At 36.9% G+C, this 18,344-nt stretch overlaps 2 protein-coding genes across 2 annotated transcripts; one reads left to right on the top strand and one right to left on the bottom strand.

Moving 5' to 3' along the window:
• Positions 1-1,121: 1,121 nt before the first annotated feature.
• nsmce4a (NSE4 homolog A, SMC5-SMC6 complex component) lies at positions 1,122-11,719 on the bottom strand. Its single transcript, XM_053502501.1, has 11 exons — positions 11,643-11,719; positions 5,261-5,519; positions 5,049-5,129; positions 4,791-4,921; positions 4,566-4,705; positions 4,292-4,391; positions 4,114-4,204; positions 3,835-3,929; positions 3,603-3,651; positions 1,963-2,048; positions 1,122-1,608 (listed from the first exon to the last, which is right to left on the bottom strand). The coding sequence occupies exons 2-11, from the start codon at positions 5,475-5,477 to the stop codon at positions 1,537-1,539; spliced, it is 1,062 nt and encodes a 353-aa protein (XP_053358476.1). The 5' UTR covers positions 5,478-5,519; positions 11,643-11,719; the 3' UTR covers positions 1,122-1,536.
• A 1,264-nt stretch (positions 11,720-12,983) lies between these two features.
• On the top strand, positions 12,984-17,962 carry LOC128529428 (BLOC-2 complex member HPS6). The gene has a single exon (XM_053502911.1). The coding sequence runs from the start codon at positions 13,217-13,219 to the stop codon at positions 15,752-15,754; it is 2,538 nt and encodes an 845-aa protein (XP_053358886.1). The 5' UTR covers positions 12,984-13,216; the 3' UTR covers positions 15,755-17,962.
• The last annotated feature ends 382 nt before the right edge of the window (positions 17,963-18,344 follow it).

Below are 18,344 nucleotides of genomic sequence, written 5' to 3'. Positions count from 1 at the left end.
TGTTCTATAAATACTTAGTGCTTTTTTATGCAACAGGACTGAACAAAGCTCATACTCATATTCTATAAATGCTTAGTGCGTTTATATACAGCAGGAATAAACTAAGCTCATTCAGGCGTTTGGAGACCTGGAACAATGAAACTGATTAATTTTTCACTCTCACCATGCAAATAATTTAGAAACATCATAGGTTGCAACAGAATAACTACACAATGATAAATTAGATTAAGAGTTTTTTAACTAGTCTGTATCTTGAACAATTGTTTCAGAAAGTCATCAGGTCATTTCTGTATTTGCACATTTCAATGTGCCCTTTGATTTAAAATAAACTTTTAATGTAAAATAAGAGAAATTCGTTTTTCTGGTCATTAATATGCACACAGTAACCCATAATGACAAAGTAAAAACAATTTAGATTTTTGCTTTGGCACAATTATACATTTCAAAAACAACACTTCAATCCCACATAGATAAGCATTTAGCCTTTATTCAGCACTGTATATAAGCACCTTTGGCACCAACGACAGATTCAAGTCTTCTTGAGTGCATCCTCTCAAGCTCCATAAGATTGCACGAACAGCATCTGTAAACTTTAATTTTTGGTTCACATCACAGATGTTCTATAAGGTTCAGATTTTTGCTGAATCACATAATGACCTTCCCAAAGCCACTCAAGACCTGGGTCACTGGCATGCTCAGAAGTGAGAGTTTTCTGGCTAGCTTTTTAGCCTCCTCCAAACTGCCAACTACAATGCTTCACCCTACGTTTTACCTAGTTAAAGAGCAGCACGTACCTGCTTTTCACCAGACATACCACTTAAATTACGCTGATCACTTAACATTACACTGAATACAATATTGGGAAAAAAATTAAATTAGCTATATTTTTTATTATTTTATTCCATAATTTATTTCTTATTGATAATCTTGTTTGTTTTTTTAAGGTCACAGGCAGTTGTATAAGCATTTCACTGCATATCCTACTGTGTATGACTGTGTACGTAACAAAATTTCAATCTGAGAATGCATTTAAGCTCAGTTTAAAATTTCAAATCCAAAGATCTGAATGATTGGCTAAATCATATTTTAATATTATTTACAAACATTTAAAAAAGCAAAAAAAAAATTTGTCAGTATGGATTATTGTGTGGTTACTGAAAAGCATTTAAACCATTTTAAAATACAAAGAATTTATATGTTTATTTAATAGTTACAAAAATAGTTATAAAATTATTCTCCACTGGGTGGCATCACTTGATCAAAAAATGTATAAAATCCGTAGCGTTTATAATGTAAGTCACACTGTTCAAGTCAGCCACTGAACTGACCAAAATGGTCACAGTTGTTTTTGAAAAACATGTAAACTTTATTTTACAATATTAACATTGTAACATACACTTTTCTTACATTATAAAAAAGTCTGACCTTCAGTGCATTTTACATATATCTTGTACACTTAAAAATTTTAAATAAAACTAAAATATTTTACTTAAAAGTGAGTCACGAAAAAAACAAATTTGTGTTCCATTTCTTTAATCAGCCTTCTTGTGACAATACTTCTAAGGATGGAATCAATGCCTCCTTAATATCAAAGGCCTTAATGATCTCCTGCAAATAAGGGGAAAAATGTATATATATTAAAAAAAAAGTTAAAATGATTACAAACAACAGAAATACAAGCATGTCTATGGGGGTTTTAATAAAATAAAGAACGTATGATTTCACTGACATAAACAGGTGTGGGATGTTTCTAAATGCAAAAGGTGCTGTACATTTTCCCAAGGGTGCCATCTAAGTTTCTCTGCCTCAATCTCACATGACAGTCAGGCATTTAGTGTTAAATGCACACACTTGGACATATCCCTACGTTCCTGAATTCCAGCCAACTACAGCATGACATCAGTTATGATCAATAACACTTGTATGCATGTGCATGACTACCCTCAAGCTAAAGCAACTTACCCTCCAGCTAGCTGGACTGATTGAGATGACACACTGATGACGGGTGCTGGCACCACCGGGCTCTAACTCGCCCTCCTCAACTGGAGCTGAATACAACATACATGCACACAAATTACTGGAGAGTGAATACATTATATATGGGCCAAATAAATAAGGGAAAGAATAGAGAACATACTGTCATTCTTCAATAACACACAGTCAGATTCATCAAATTTGGAACAAATTTAAGTTTTCTTTGCTTTGTTCACCACCTCTGTACCACACAATGAATTTAAAATGAAACACTTAAGAACTGAGGGAAGTCAATAATTTTAGCTTTAATTTAAGGGGTTTAACAAAAGTATGACATAAACTATTCAGCATGAAATTATACTTGGCTGAATCCTTTGAACCCATTCACATGACCAAATTCCTCTGAAAGGCAGGTGGAGCTTGTTTATTGTCTTTCTGCTTACAGTCCTGTTTTCAGTCAAGTGGTGACTGACTTGGCCAAGAGTATCCCATTTCTTTGCCTTGGGTAGCTTTCACTGTATGTTTTGACTGTTTGTTCATCTACAGCATGAAGCATCAGTTTTTCAGCATTTGGCTAAATCTGAGCTGAGAGTGTAGACCTACACTGCTACTTATAACAATGTTCAGGTTATCAATAAAACATACATAACCTGGTTCCACTGTCAGCCATACACGCTGGCAAAGTCTAATCTGAGCTTTTTGCTCATGAGTGTTGCCAGTTGTTTGCCCCTTGTCTGTATTTGTTTCATAAAGCTTGACCATAGACTTTGACAATGACACATTATACATCTGAGCATGGTCCAACAGTGGCATCTTGGTGTGAACCTGGGACCTTCCAAAAAGTAGTCTGTCTTTTTAACAACTGACTTGATTCTTTAAATTGGTCCTTCATGAAATGTCACTGACATTCCGTGGTCATCCACATTAGTTGTCTTCTATGATTTTCCAGGACCGTTGCTGTTTTTAAAATTGCCAGGTAATTCCTTCCTTATAAGAACGTTCCAAACTTTTGGAACAAATTGTCCACTCCCAATGCTTTTGTTGTCTCTCTGGTGTTTTTTTTTTTTTTTTCTGCCTAATGATAGCTACTTCATTTGTACAGACGGTTACATAAAGGGTTTGAGCAAATGTAACAAAATCAGTACCACCTCCAGGCTGTATATCTGCTTGACTAGTCATTGTCTAAATAGATAACAGTTTACAACAAGCTACGCAACTGATCGCCAGCCGTTTTTTCCATTATTTATGAGCCCGCAAAACAGGGAATATGGTTGAGGATAGCTGCGAGTCCTAAATGTTTTATGCATTAATTTGTTCACTCAAATCTCAAGGGCTTCATTTCAAATTAAATTAAAAACAGATTTTTTTCGACTGCCTCTTTAGCTTAGGACATTATATCAATTACATTTAAATTTGTTTAAATTTCAACAGAAACACTAAAAAAACGAGTAAAAAAAAAAACTATGGTGGAGCATTGCATTGTTATGCATAATTACATTTGTGTTTTTTTTTAATCATTACCTCCCTTTGACTCCATGCAAATGAAACTGAAATAAAATAGTTGCGAAAAAAAAACAGAAACAAAAATAGAAACAAATAATATCAAATTGGCAGATATGCAATCTTACCTATACAAGGAAGTCCGTCACTGTTTAGATAAATCCTTGCAATGCCATCCTTAAAATAAATACATACGTGATTAAATATAAATTTTTAATATAAATTTAATATATAAATTTTACTTTTATCTAAGTAATTTGTGTCCCAAACAGCCAAATTTTATTTATTTATTGAGGAAAGAGTTCCTCCATGTACATGTAATAATTAACATGTATTTACAAACATTTTTTAAACACTCACTCTAATAAGAAATGAGGTGTGGAAAATGTTCTCCACTGTCCGGGAAAAGGAGGTAGGGTCAACAACAAACTCGTAATACAATATGGGGGACTGTGCTGTTAAAAAAACAAAGCAAAATAATTTAAAAGAACAAGTTTTTAAAAATAATATTCACCTGCAAACTGCAGTAGAGCTTCTGACAAGACTGAACAAACTGCAGATTTCTGATATAATTTCTATCTTAAATCATCAATACCTGTCAATGATTTAAAAAAAAAATATATATATATATGTACTAACGGTCATCAGCAAAGTGACCTTGAAGGCACCCAAAAATCCTCTCCACCTCTTTCCCTGTAGCTTCCTGATGTGATTCTTCCATTTTCCTTAGCTGTGATGTAAAAGCACATTTTAAACATCTCTTTGCTTTAAATTCAAAGCATTCAAAGCAATGAAGCAGACAGAAAATAAAACAGACCTGAGTGGGCATTATTCGTTTCGCTTCTTTGCTAGGAGCTTTCCTTTGTCTCTCAACCCGCTGCCTTGGCGGTGGCGGTTCAGCCAGAAATGAGCCAAACCTCAAAAATGTAAATAAATAAATAAATTAATAAAAATAAAAAATAAAAATCACATAAATCGATCTCTAACTTTGAGTAAGAAGTCGTTGTGAAATACTACCACACTTTTATGGTGACCGACTAAGAATTATGAACAAGAAAAGAGAAAAAGAAGAAAAAAAATAGAAAACTCACATATAGTGGAATGAAGGGGCTGTTTTGAAGCAATGATTTGCTCTTTTGGAAAGTCGCTGCCAAGCATCTGAAGGCATATATCCATCCAAAGTGGCATCACCATCCTCCTCTTCCAAGCGATTAAGACCCATGAAGGACAACTGTTTTCAATAAAAGTAAGTTCAGTGAAGCCACATTGGTAAGTTATCTGTTCTGAAAATGTAAAAAAAAGAAAGCGTTACTAACCAAATGCTCTGCAAATGCAGACGGGTCAAAAGCCGAGCCCTCAGCATGCAGCTGGCTGGCTTTTTCTCTCCCCAGGTCTGTGGCTAGGACAAGCAGCTGAGCATCGAGTGCAGCCTCCCGAGCCTGCCTGACTGTGTAGAAGTGTTCAGACCACAATCATGACATGAATTGAAGTACACATTTTTAAAATACACTTACAGAGCTGTGATAAAATGTCACAACATTTTAAACCAGTAAAAGAAAAAATGCATATGTTACCATTAGCAAACAGTTTGTTGGCCTCTTCTAACACGTCAAACAGTTTATTGTTGGCAGGATTTAGCATATCTTCACGGTTTTCTGCAAATATAAAAAAATCTGAAAATTACTTTAGTTCAGGTGAAAGGATATTTAATTTAATAACTTTAACAGTAATTCCAAGATCATTTTGTTTAAAAAAGAAAAAAAAAATTCTCAGTGCTGAAACTCACGCTGAACAGAGTTGATGAGATCCCTGTACTGGCTTCTGATCTCCCTGCGCTGGGCAGGATCATCATATTCCTCTTGAATCCCTGATGGACCGGCACCTTCGTCTTCTTCACCCGTGTCCGTTGCCCTTTCAGGTCTACTGCGCCCACCCACTCCATTAGTATGACCAACAGCTTCATCCTGACTGCCTCTGGTAGCCCTCCGTCTCGAATCGGACATCGGACTTGTAGACGTATTTCTGTTCTTCAGTACTTCTGAAAACTGTCCATTAAATTAAATAAAGAGAAAAAGACACAATAAGAGACCATTACAAATACAATCAGTTGCAAATGTATGTAAATTTGCAGGGTCCAAAAGTCTGATAATTTTTTCTCTTTCAGAACCAGGTTTTGTCTTCGAAACTAACAACAGAAAATCGGATAAAACCAGACTTAGCTTTTTCTTGTGATGGGGTTTGAAGTTAGTAGTCAATTATAACCTGCCCAGAACAATCACTGCACTAAAGTAGAAAATGATTTCTGCAAGTTATTAACATTAATTAAAGTTTTCAATGTTCTTGTATTCAGTGTATATGCAAGTACCGTTAAGTCAGAGGCCAAATACATTTTTGCCTAAGCATTTTGTGCCACATATGTAAATAAAGTAAGAAGCAGGGCTTTGCTTATTAATAATCGTGGCTTTTTCAATGAGAAAATACCTAACCACAAAACCAGATGCATATGTGTAAAGTAATTTAGATCTCAATTTTCAAATTTAGAAAATTTGAGATTCCTGTACAACAGAAACGTCATATTGCTTTTGCCGCCATACTTCCTCCATCAGATGCCTTAAAACCTGGCAGTAGCATTTGTTATTAATGATCTGGCCTCTGGAGATGAATTCTCGATGCACAATGCCGCCAATGCTGAAAAAGATAATGAGCATGTACAGTACTTGATCAAGCTGCAAAACTGCCACGCCTTTTTGAGCTCATGAGCTTTTCCACTGTGAAACTGTTACTTTGTCTCAGGTTGTACCCAAACACCCAAGTTTCATTACCAATGATGATCCTCATCAAGAAGGACGGATCATTCACGGCAAAGGCAAAGTTCCTTACGCTTCAGGGTCCGCAGCCTGGGTCTAAACTCGGCATGTTCAAATCACATGTGAGAATTGCCTTGTCTGTTCCATATGACACACTGACAATAGCGGATGTTGTGGATTGTTCTCCAAGCAATCATCATGCACAGAATCAGTTGCCGAATGGTTTAGATAATTTAGGGGGTTAAGCTCACTTAAGTTCTTCCTGATATCTTGTCGTCTTTTTTCCACTCTTAAAACACACTTGCCACTCAAAACACCTCGAACGTATTGGGTAAGGTAGCTGTCAAAAAAGATGCGTATGTGCTAATAAACATTTGTACATATTGGCCTAAGGTTGTGCAAAAATGTGGATTTGTAAACTTTCATATAAGTCAAATCATATATAAAAAAATGTACTGCATGTTCTCAAGTGAGAATTAGATTCCAACATAACTATATAAAAAAATTATAATAATAATAATAAAAAGAACGATTTTACACTTGGGGTTTGTCCATTATGAATACGAATGAAAAAAACGTTACTCTACTGTCAAAAATACATCATAGGCTCGCAGGCTTTATGTATCAAGCAGAAGATAGTCACAGTTATCAATTCGTATTCATAATGGAGAAACCCCAAGCATAAAATCGTGCTTCGTATTATTATTATAGTTTTTAGGAATCATATTCTCATATAAGAACACACACTACATATTTTATGTATGATTCAAAAACCAAACCACATTTTTGCACAACCATAGGCCAATATGTGTGAACGTTTATTAGTACACGTACGTCTTTTTTGACAGCTACCTTACCCCATACGAACAGCATCACCGTAAAGTTGCCAAATTATCAAACGTCTTGGTGGTAGATTTGTCCAGTTTCACACAGAATTTCACGTTCGCTCTTTGTTCTGACTTTCTGTCCATGATGAGATTACAGACACAGTAACACACATGGTCAGAATAGCACCAGGACGCTGTCTTTTGGCACACTGACTTATGAAGTTCTGAAGTTGTGACTGTGGGTGCAGCCTTGTGCTGCCATCTGTTGGCGTGTTACAAAACTAATCTCAAAACATTTTGATACCCCCTTATTTATTCTCTTGAGACCCAGCAATTCATTTTTTTCTCTCTGTGGGGGACATGATACTGTGGTCTTTATTTCAAACACCATGCATGCAGTGTGTTTGTTGCCTAATGTACTGTAAAGAGTACATATTTGGCTTTCTATTAATGTCACACAAGTGGGGGTGTGGCCAACAAATCGCAGGTTCTGTCTTTCTTGGCAGTTGGCAGCGATTGCAGCAAGCACATTCTATGGCAGTATGAGGTATAAGTGATTAAATTTTTTAAATATAGCTTGTAGTAATTTTTTTCTTATGATATTGTTTTTTATTTGTGAAGATTTCAACTACATTATATTACAACTTTATAAGGGCATGTTAATTTTAATCCTTCCAAAATACACATTTTACTCCATGTCCTTTGTAGGGGACAGTGGGACTTGCTTTATCCCAAAATAAATAAAGGGCTTTTTGCCCTCAAATAAATAAAGCTTCTGTATTGTGCAGGAAAGACAATGCCATTACAGAAAAACCATTACTGCCAATACGATAACCAGGGACAGATTTTTTTAAACTTCGAAATGACCTTGCCATCCTGAATGACCAGAAAAAAAAGGATGCTCTTTGGAAGGTCAGGTCTCTTTTAAACAGAAACCAATCGTCAACAAGGCTGTCTCAATTGATCAAGGTCCCTCAAAGCTGGCAAAGATGAGCAAATGATTCCTTTTACAGGCCAATGTCCAGTGCGCCAATGTCCGCCTGGGAAACCAAATCTCACAGGTCGCAGGGCCTTTGTGTTTTCCCGTCCCAGTGGTTTGGTGCTTAATTTTAGTCTACAGTCTACATTTCAAGACAAGCATGTGGGGATTGGAAGAACTGCTGCTGTTTGCATGGCAAGGTCACTACCAGGAGGATCCCACCTATACCTACACCAGTATTTCACCTCTATCAAAGTGCCGGATCGCTTAAAGGAATCTTCATCTTTTTTAGATCTGTGAGTTTTAAATGTCCAGTGACAATGAACAGGAGAGAAGCGCATCAGAGATGATAGTCAGGAAACTATGGCTGCACGATATTGGGAAAAAATTACATTGCAATATATTTTTTTTCCTGCGATATATGTTGCAATGTGTACAAATTAATTTATGTTGAACAGGTGTTTTGAACTGCTTAAAAATCTAATAATAATTCAAGAATAATTGGGGTAATTTTGTAAGCAATTTTAAAGAATAAAAAATGTAAAAGTATAATCAAAACCCTGAAATAAAATAATTTTTTAAGCTTATTTTGGGTTGTTTCATAAACAGTTTGACTCACCTTACTCACTGTTAATTCAGGCAAATCAAGGCTCTAATATGTTATGAAATTAATAATGAATGTTGCTTTTACCCTGATGAAAGGGAACTCATTTTGTGAATGAAAAGAGAACACTTTAATATCACATTAATATCACAATATCACATGAGTGACAAAATAAGTAATTTAACATTTTTTTTTAGTTTTGCATACTTTGTTTAGCCAAAGTAAAACAAGTGTTGGGTCATCAGCTAACAAAAGAATATTTAAAAATATTTGGTTTATTTCTTAAAGCTGTTGCATAAAGTAAATATAAATATTCAAATACACCAATTTGGTGCTTCTGTATGCATTAACGTACTGATTGAAGCTTATAGATTTTTAGCTAAGAACACCAGTCTATCCACCATTGCAGGCTTGAGACTTGAACACTGACAGGTGATTATGTTGCCGCTTGCACTGAAAATCCTCTCTGATGGGGAACTTGTTGCAGGAATAGAGAGATATTTGCGGGCAATCTGATTTGGCTTTGGATTCGTCATACAGTACCTTGTGGTGCCGACTTAAATGGTCAAACAAATTCATAGTGTTTCCGCGAGTTGCGGCAACAACTGCCAGGCACTCCCGACAAAGCACATGTTTTTGATCAACATCACCCTTTTTGTATCAAAAATACTTCCATATGACCGACGTTGAGTTTCGTTTTGCAACCAAATCTTTCATTTCAGCGCCTTTTTCCCGTTCCACGCTCATTTAGCCATGCGCACGCAGAGACTGCATGCATGAAGTACGTTAAGCAACGTGTGCTTTGTAGATTTTAAAGAACCTCTCAATATGAGTTAATTACTTTATATTGGACAAATATAGATAGTAAATTTTTAAATCAGACACACAATTTATTTATTTTTTTTGCCCTGCATCGTGACTGCCGCGATGTGACTACCGCGCATGCATACATCGCGATGACGATGCTGAAACGATGTATCGTGCAGCCCTACAGGAAACCTTCAAAGATTGCTATAACAAAATGGCTGGAAAAGAACAAAAGTCTTTTGGCATCTTCCAGCTATGAAATAGATCCTCAGGATATCTGCCCAAGATGGTTAACAAAAGACAAGCGCCATGTTACTGCATCTATACCTGTTGTTGTGACAGAGTTTAATGAAATACATGGGTGGAGTGGACCACATGATCAGCCTCTATCCAATGTCAAGCTGCACAAGGAAATAGACTGTCCACACCATCCTATGTTACTATGATCTGGCTGCCACAAACATTTGGATCTAGTACAGAACCCCAGGCCTCTGGGAAACTGGCAAAAGAACAGACTTTTATATACATATGTATCTTATTAGGGCCCAAGCACTATGACATCAGCACTATGTCATCAGAGTTTAATGAAATACATGGGTGGAGTGGACCACATGATCAGCCTCTATCCAATGTCAAGCTGCACAAGGAAATAGACTGTCCACACCATCCTATGTTACTATGATCTGGCTGCCACAAACATTTGGATCTAGTACAGAACCCCAGGCCTCTGGGAAACTGGCAAAAGAACAGACTTTTATATACATATGTATCTTATTAGGGCCCAAGCACTATGACATCAGCACTATGTCATCATAGTGTATGAAGAGCTCTATAGTTTTCCTAGGAATGATTTTTTTTCCACCATTTTGGGCTTACTGCATACTCAAAATCGTATAAAAATTGGCACGTTTCACGTTCAGTGAAATCTGCTGTCATTAGGATGGCAGAAAGTCTGGGCCTCGGGCATGGCTCTGGACCGTCACACTTGCACGGATAACAGATTATTGAGCTAAACAAATTTCACATTGCATGTCATGGGCTCAACTCAACAGGAAGAGAGTTATTTTGTTATTTGGAGGGGTTGCTTCCAACTATATTACTTATTATATTATATTATAATAATATAACTATATTATATATTACTTAATAGAACTAAAATTCATTTTACGTCTATCAACAAAGCAAGACCCAGTGTCCATTACAAGGGACATGTTATAACTAATAAATAAATGACAGTTTAAAAAAAAAAATGTGTGAGACACGTTTCTGACATCTCACAGACTTATGTTATATTAAAAAAATTTAAATATGAAAACTTTTTTTCTTTCGGGTCTCAGGAAAATATGGACAGTAGGTGGCCATAATGCTTACTACAACTTGTGTTACTTTGGTGTGTTTTGTAATTTTTTTTTTGCATTGTTTCTGCTATATTTAATGACAATATAATATTCATAAATTACATCTTGAACTATTTTCGCAGTAATGGTGCAGGTACTTATTTCACATTTGTAAGCTTTTTAACTGGAGTGTTTGATTTATTTTTTTCTCCCTACTATTGACTTATATTAGATTGTATTTGTAATCTACATAAGACTGTTTTTGTAGATGTTTTGAAGGGGGGGAAACGTCCTCTAAGCCAACATAAATATTGTGAGACACACATTCTGGATTGATCCAACCCTAGGGGAGAATTACTCGATGTGTTCAGGGTTTACCGCAGTAGAACAAAACTAATAAAGGAAACGTGACTCTTGAGTGTTTCATTGATGTTTAAACTGCAGAAACACTGCTCTCTGGACTTTAGCAAGGCTAGTATTATCCGCGTGCTATACATAATGCATAAAATGGTTTAATTGCATATCCTAAAATAGTTCGACTGCAAATATATATATTTTTTACATTTATAATGATATGTCGGTGACCAGGCGCGGGTTTTAAACGCTAGATGCCTTTACTCTGCTTCCTTGTGGAGTTTGAGCTTTTGCTAGTTACCTAAAAACAACATTACTTTTAGCGACTGCGCTGTAAGCTAACTATAAACAAACACTCAGGATAATAAATAACACAATATGGTATAACGCAACCTTACACAAACTTCACTCTACATCACTAACATTATATACCAGTAGTTTAGCCATACTCACATAACCTCCAGGTCGCCGGTCTTTTCAGCCACTATGACGACGAAGCTTCGCGCGATAATGGAAGTAGACGAGTTCCGATTTGCATACTTGGTTGAGTTTCAAACAGCCACTCACTCCCTGCGTAAGTGCCCTACATAGGGTTTAATACAACTGAATTTAGCCCCTGGGTGAGGGGACTTATGCTACCTTCATGTGAAATGGTAAATACGAGTTTCCGACCTGAACAGTTGAACGTTAACACTCTTTCTGATATCTGAATTCCCCTGGTATTACTATCACTAATCCCTTTCACTCTGACAGGAAAAAAACACTCTGGGTGGATTTCGGTGTTTACCAAATTACCTAATTTGTTTTGTTGAAAGCAACATCAAGGCTTTATATGGGTCATTCTACAGAAATGGTGGAAATGCTGTCACTTATTTTTGCTGATGCCAAAACAATTTAGATTAACAAACACGTGACATGTATATGTTAAAAAAATATAGTAGGCTATGTACTTTCAACCATAAAATAGATATCATTTCTTACTTTAATATTTATATATTTAACTGTAGGCTTTACAAAGGTCAAGTTCAGAGTTTTTTATTAAATAAATCAGATTCACAATAACATCAATATCTTATCAACAAGAAAAATAATACAATCGTGAAACAATAATTTATTCTATTAACATAAAATAAAAAATCAGTCACCCCAAATTGTGTCATTAGTGTTTGTTACAAAAAAATAGTTTAATTTAAAAAGCCGCTTTGTAAAATGTTATGATTTTCCTGTAAATTTTTACTGGTGTTACCAGGAAGACAAATGTATTTTTTTTAAATATGCATTAAGCTCTAATTTTTGTAGATTCATGAAGATAGATATCAGGAGATTTTTTTGAAACAAATTCCACCTTTTTTGCAGAATGACCCATTATTGTCAGAAATAGCGTAGAAAGAAGACAGTGAATGAACTGTATCACTCCCTGTGGTTTAAACAGAAGACGCCTGTATAATACAATTATTGGTAATATCTCACCAGGCTTTAAAAATAAATATGTTAAAGTGATAGAACAAAATATATAAGTGGAGCAATTCTTTGGCTATCACTCACTCATGTATTAGAAATCTACAGTCGACACCAAAGCATCGGAGTCGACTCTACTCTATATAACGTTCGAGTCAGACGATGTACAGAGAAAGTGGTATATAGGGTGGAAGTGACTCTTAGAACCGACTCCAGTGAGTCAAATTCAAAAGGATTCGACACTCTTATTGGCCAGCCTCATGACAAATGGACACGCCCCCATATTGACTCCTCCTCCAGGAAACGGACTCGCATTTATTTCCGGAAATTAACAAACTCGTGATGTCAGGAGGCGAGTACAGAGAGTTGATTTTTTTTAAAGCATAGGAAAACTCGTTCAGATTCTAATTATATATAAACACATTTGGTATTAACTCACTGTAATGGATGCTATGAAACGACGGAGGAGAGATGTGCTGCACCGCTGTATGCTGCCGAGTCAAATAAGTGTCATCGATTAACTGCTCTGTTTTGCTTCCTCGTCTGGGATTTCTTCGCCTTCAGCTAATATGACACGGCATGTTTTGGAACAGGTGACAGATTTCGGCGATTTTACACAAGGTAAAGAACTGAAAGACTTTCTACAGCAGTGTTCTGCGAGGAATTCTTCAAAATGCTGCTTGTCCAACATCCGCATTAGTCCCGATGGGCGACACGTCCACATTATCCAGCGAGCTCCGAGGACTGGTCTCATGACCCATGACAGATATCACAGAGCTCACCTACTACAGTGCCAGGAGCATCTGGATTTAGTGCTGACACGGAATGTCTCGATAGTTGACCTACTTTATTTCAAACAAAACGCGCAAGAGGACGGAGTGCTTCTCCTTGGAATAATATTTGAGAATGGCAAAGCTGAATTGTGGAAATTCTCCGAGCGTAAATCCGGATGGAGCTTGATCCAGACTGTGGATCTCAGTCTCAACCCTAAAGCCAAAGTCGTTTCTGTTTGCATCAGTCAGAATTTCATCATATGGTGTGAGGAGAGACCTCCCTCCGAGAGCTCTACAGTCTCCAGTGTGAATCGCAGTGACTTCACGTGCTGCGTCTGTAAAAGGACTTTTGATGTCGACGAGCGAGGTATCTCCTTGGGTGGAGTGAAAACTGCGCTGCACAATAATCCTCATTATTCAGTAATCAATAGTGGAGATATTGTATATTTGTTCCCAGATCTCAATAATAACTCTTGCAACAGTGTTATAAAAGTGTTTTTATCGTGGTCCCCTCAGAACGATGTCTTTAAGGTCAACAGTGCCACTGATGGAACGCTCCTCATAAGAAATTCAACAGCACACAATCAGTTTGACTTTAAGACTCTGGTCACTGACTGCATCGGATATTTGTCCACCGTAGCCCCGCCTGACATTCACTGTTATAGCCCCACTGGACATGGGGACATCCTGCTCCTCCTTAGCTCTGGGTGGGTTTGCATTATGCGAAGAGATGGAATTCTACGTCAGATTTATAAACTCCCTGACAACTGCCTCACTACACGTGGTACTCAAAACAGCCTAAACTTGTATGATGATGTCATTGCGCTAACAGTGGGCAGGATGATGTACCTTTTTGACATTAAGTGTGGCATGGAGTTGGAGAGAATCCCATTAAAAAGGGAGGGTCTCCTGTTTGTTAACTCTTCAGAGACCTATTCACCGCAGATGTTCTCAGAGGCTGGGTTATATATGGTAATTGAGAAGGAGATTGAAACAAAATCCCAGCCATCAGGTGCTCACATAGAGAATATTAACTTATGTGCTGTCTTGGTTGAGGCTGTGTTCGAGGAGGCATGTAAGTATTACCAACAGAGAAGTCTTAGCACCACACAGCTAACAGCTGAAAAACTCAAGAATGGTGGGATGTTTCAGGCCCCTATCGCACTGGCCGACATAATCAAGAATTATTTGGGTAACAGTAAGATGGTAACAACAGGGAAGGATTCTTCAGGACATGAGAAACTGTTAGGCTATCTTGAATCTGAGATGAAGAGTCTCATTGCCCTGGAGGACATTAAAGCGTCAGTGGTAAAAGCCTCAGAAAAAGATCTATGGAGTTATTGTGAGACTCTGGTTCAGCAGGAACTTTTCAGATTACTTAGCTCAGAAATTGATAGAGAAAATTTACAATATCTCAATAGCATGTTCCAACTGTTTCCTATCCAAAGCTGGCAAGCAGTACAGGCTGTGCTCCAGCTCAGATGCAGTGGTGAGGGCTCTTTATCTACTAAAGCTCCTGCTGAATTATGGAAGAGCGTTTTAAGCACTGTCCAAGCAACTCCCAACTACTGCAATAGTCAGCAGAAAACCCCCCCAGCTAATGGCACATTGCCAGTCTTTGAGTTGGTGTGTCAGTCTATGTTTAAATTCCAGCCCAGCTGGCTTCCTAAGTTTCTGGAGCTGGCACAGCAGCAGTCCATCTCCTCATCTGCATCTTCGTGGAGCTTTGGAAAAGAGAAGTCTGAGAGTCTACCTTTGTATAAACGGGCTCTTGCTGTCATTCCCTGTAAAAGTACCTGCCAGGACTTGGAGGTAGAGCTGCTGTTGTGTAGCCAGCGGCCAAATGCAGTAATGCAAGCACTCCGGATGCTCATAGGGCAAGGCAAGTGGGACCGTGTTACCCAGGTGGCAGAGAGGTACTGCCGTCAAAGCCCTCTTCTTAATAAGGAGATTTTTACCACGCTACTGAGTGAGGTATCTCAGCACAGAAACCTGGACCCCTACCTGGACTTACTGTGGACCCTTTGTCCAGAAGACATGACTGTTACTGGAATTTTAAACCTAGTGCTCAAAAATTTGCCTCCTAATACACAGTCCTCAGGCCCATTCCAGGGACATTCGCAGGGGAGTCAGCTCACCATTGGGCATCTAAAGCCTCTGCTAAGTAAAGTTCTCCAGCGAGAAAGGAGATCCAGCCTGAGATATGCAGACATTCTCCAGTCCCCTACTCTCTTTCCTCCTACACGTCAGCGTCAGGTTTTGGAGGTCGACACTGAGCTGGACATTGACCTAAAGGAGAAAATTCCATCTGGATGTGAAATCACCCCTGACTGACATTTCCAGACGCACATCAGATCATTATTGTCACTAACTGTGGTTCTTGCACAGACCAAACACTGTTGGCCTTAGAGTTATTGCTCATATCAGATATAGCAGCCTAAATGGGGCCTACATTAAAAAGACTTTGAAAATATTAATGGGTCTGTAGTTAAGTGTACAGTTTAAGTATGGCCTCTTTTTATTACATTTAAAATGTTTTTTTGAGCAACATTTTATGTTTTTTGGTTTAATAATAATTCAATTTATTTTGAATGTGTCCTTATTTGAACATGGAACCTGATAAAAAGGCACATTCTTTTATACTGGCCTGAACCACGTGGGTGTCAATGCCAGGTCATAATGCATTTTATATTAAATGTGTTCAACTTGTTACTTTATTTGCAAATAGAACAAGCCTTGCTTTATTCAAATGTAACAACTGTGTGCTGTTGTAGCCCAGTGAAGCAGCTTGAGGTTCAATCATTACAGCAAATCTATTCACACTTAGTGTGGAGCTGGACTGAGCCATGCTGTCCCACTTCTGGCAGTGAAAATGTAATTATTGCTATAACACTACGGATGATGTTGCCTAAATGTGCATAATAATAATTAGACTTAACTATGGTCAGTAATGCAGTAAAGATATAATAGAATGTTAAAAACTAAAATATAGAAATTCACTCAAAATCGAAAGAAATTTTTTTTATTTACAGACAGATGATTAAACACCTGTCTGTTATTTCTTTCCTGGCATGGTTTATGTGTCTATTTATCTTCTTTAGAGTGGTTGCTAGAAATCAATACAAACTTGAATCAAACTGATCATATTTATTCTATCCTAATATGAGTGACCATTGATGTGGATGGTGACAGTGCCACTCTTCACAAGGTTTGAAAGCTGACTGAGTGGTTTGAGTGCGAAAATTATCTAAATCGCATGTTATGACCTTCACAGTCACCAGAGCTTAACCTAGTTGAAAACCTACAGGAGATTATGAAGTGATGATGTTTAAACCTTGCTCTTCACCACCATCACCATCATGTTGGAGGAATGATATTAATTTGTTCAGGACAGTTCCAGGGACTTGTGGAAGACCTTACTTAGACTTTTTTTTCACCTTTCACCTGTCTGTCTTCACAGTTCCAGGCATGTATATGTATCATATCAAGAAAATATAATTTATCAACATGAAAACTTAAAGTATATTCTTTGACTTATTGATCGATTGACTTACCTGCTATCCCAGTGCTGCATGGTCTGTAATTGCATATTTGTGTCTTGCGATTAATGATACAGTTCCTACGCTTGGTAATATGGTCAAAACCCAAAATTCTGCATCCATAAGCGAACAAGCAAGTGATGTAAATTTCAGCAGCAATAAATCCTATTCAGTCTTGTGTCCAAAAAACAATCTTTCAAAGATTTTTGAGCCACACTGTAGATATGCAAAATCCATAAATGAAACTTGCTATTTTGTTGGCATGTTCATGTAGGAGCAAATACTTTTGAAGACAAATAATTAAAAACTTGTCTATGTAAACCTGTTTAGGAGTCCTGTGGGTTTCAAAGTTATTTTTAAGTGTATTATTTATTCTGCTCCCTCATCAAAGGTAATCTGTTGCCTGTTTGTACAGGATTTATCAGCATGACATATTTATTGATGAAAAGTTATAGATACATAGTCATACATAGATGTTGATTTACGAACACAGACTCTGAGTTAGAGGTTCAGAGTCAGCAATAGGCACAACCACACCTTAAATTAAAATTAAACAGAGAACAATATGGCTTTTAAATGAAAAGCACAGCTGATTTCATTTTGTGTTGCCTTTTCAATCACATTGTTCTATCCCATTACCACAATCCATTGCTTAGCATCAGTTTGTTTTTTTAATGGGATGCTGTTTGCATTTTAAAAGCTTATGTACTGACAATTTGTTGTGGGAAAAGAATAGATTCATGCAGAACGAAAAATATTAATATATCGACATAAATGTTGAAAATAAAGCGCATATCTCTGCATATGTTATTTCTTCTGTTTATTTGTGGATCTATATAATATTTACACGCTGTATGAAACAACAAGCTTCATACAACTAATACCAAACTCAATAAAGTAGTGATCACTGACAGAAGGAAATGATTCTTGCCTGTAGTCTTTCACTTTGGATTTTTTTTAAATGTTAGACATCTATTTAGATATAGATACAGTTTTTGCATCAGATATTACATAAATATTTGGTGAATAAACAATAGGATTGTTTACTGTTCAGATTGGAAATGGATTAAGCATGCATATTTCAATTTGAATCATTTCAGTGTTCCATAAAGATTAAAGACAGTTATTAAGCCTAGTATTACATACACATAGTGGATTTATCAAATACCACTGACCACTATTAACCCAGATAATAAGTATTAACCTAAATTTCAACTCTTGCACACTTTGTGTATTTTCATACTCAACTGTATGAAAGACTTTATAAAGGTGACTATATTTATTTTGGTCCTGAGTGTTTAATGCAAATAGGGTTTTCTGCATGGAAATACTGCTCCTTTGTGCTGAGCAGAATGCTTATGTTTGGAATGCTCACTGATATGCAG

Source organism: Clarias gariepinus, chromosome 8 (assembly GCF_024256425.1).
Source record: "Clarias gariepinus isolate MV-2021 ecotype Netherlands chromosome 8, CGAR_prim_01v2, whole genome shotgun sequence".
Classification (NCBI taxonomy): Eukaryota; Metazoa; Chordata; class Actinopteri; order Siluriformes; family Clariidae; genus Clarias; species Clarias gariepinus.
This window is presented reverse-complemented; position numbering and strand designations above follow the sequence as displayed.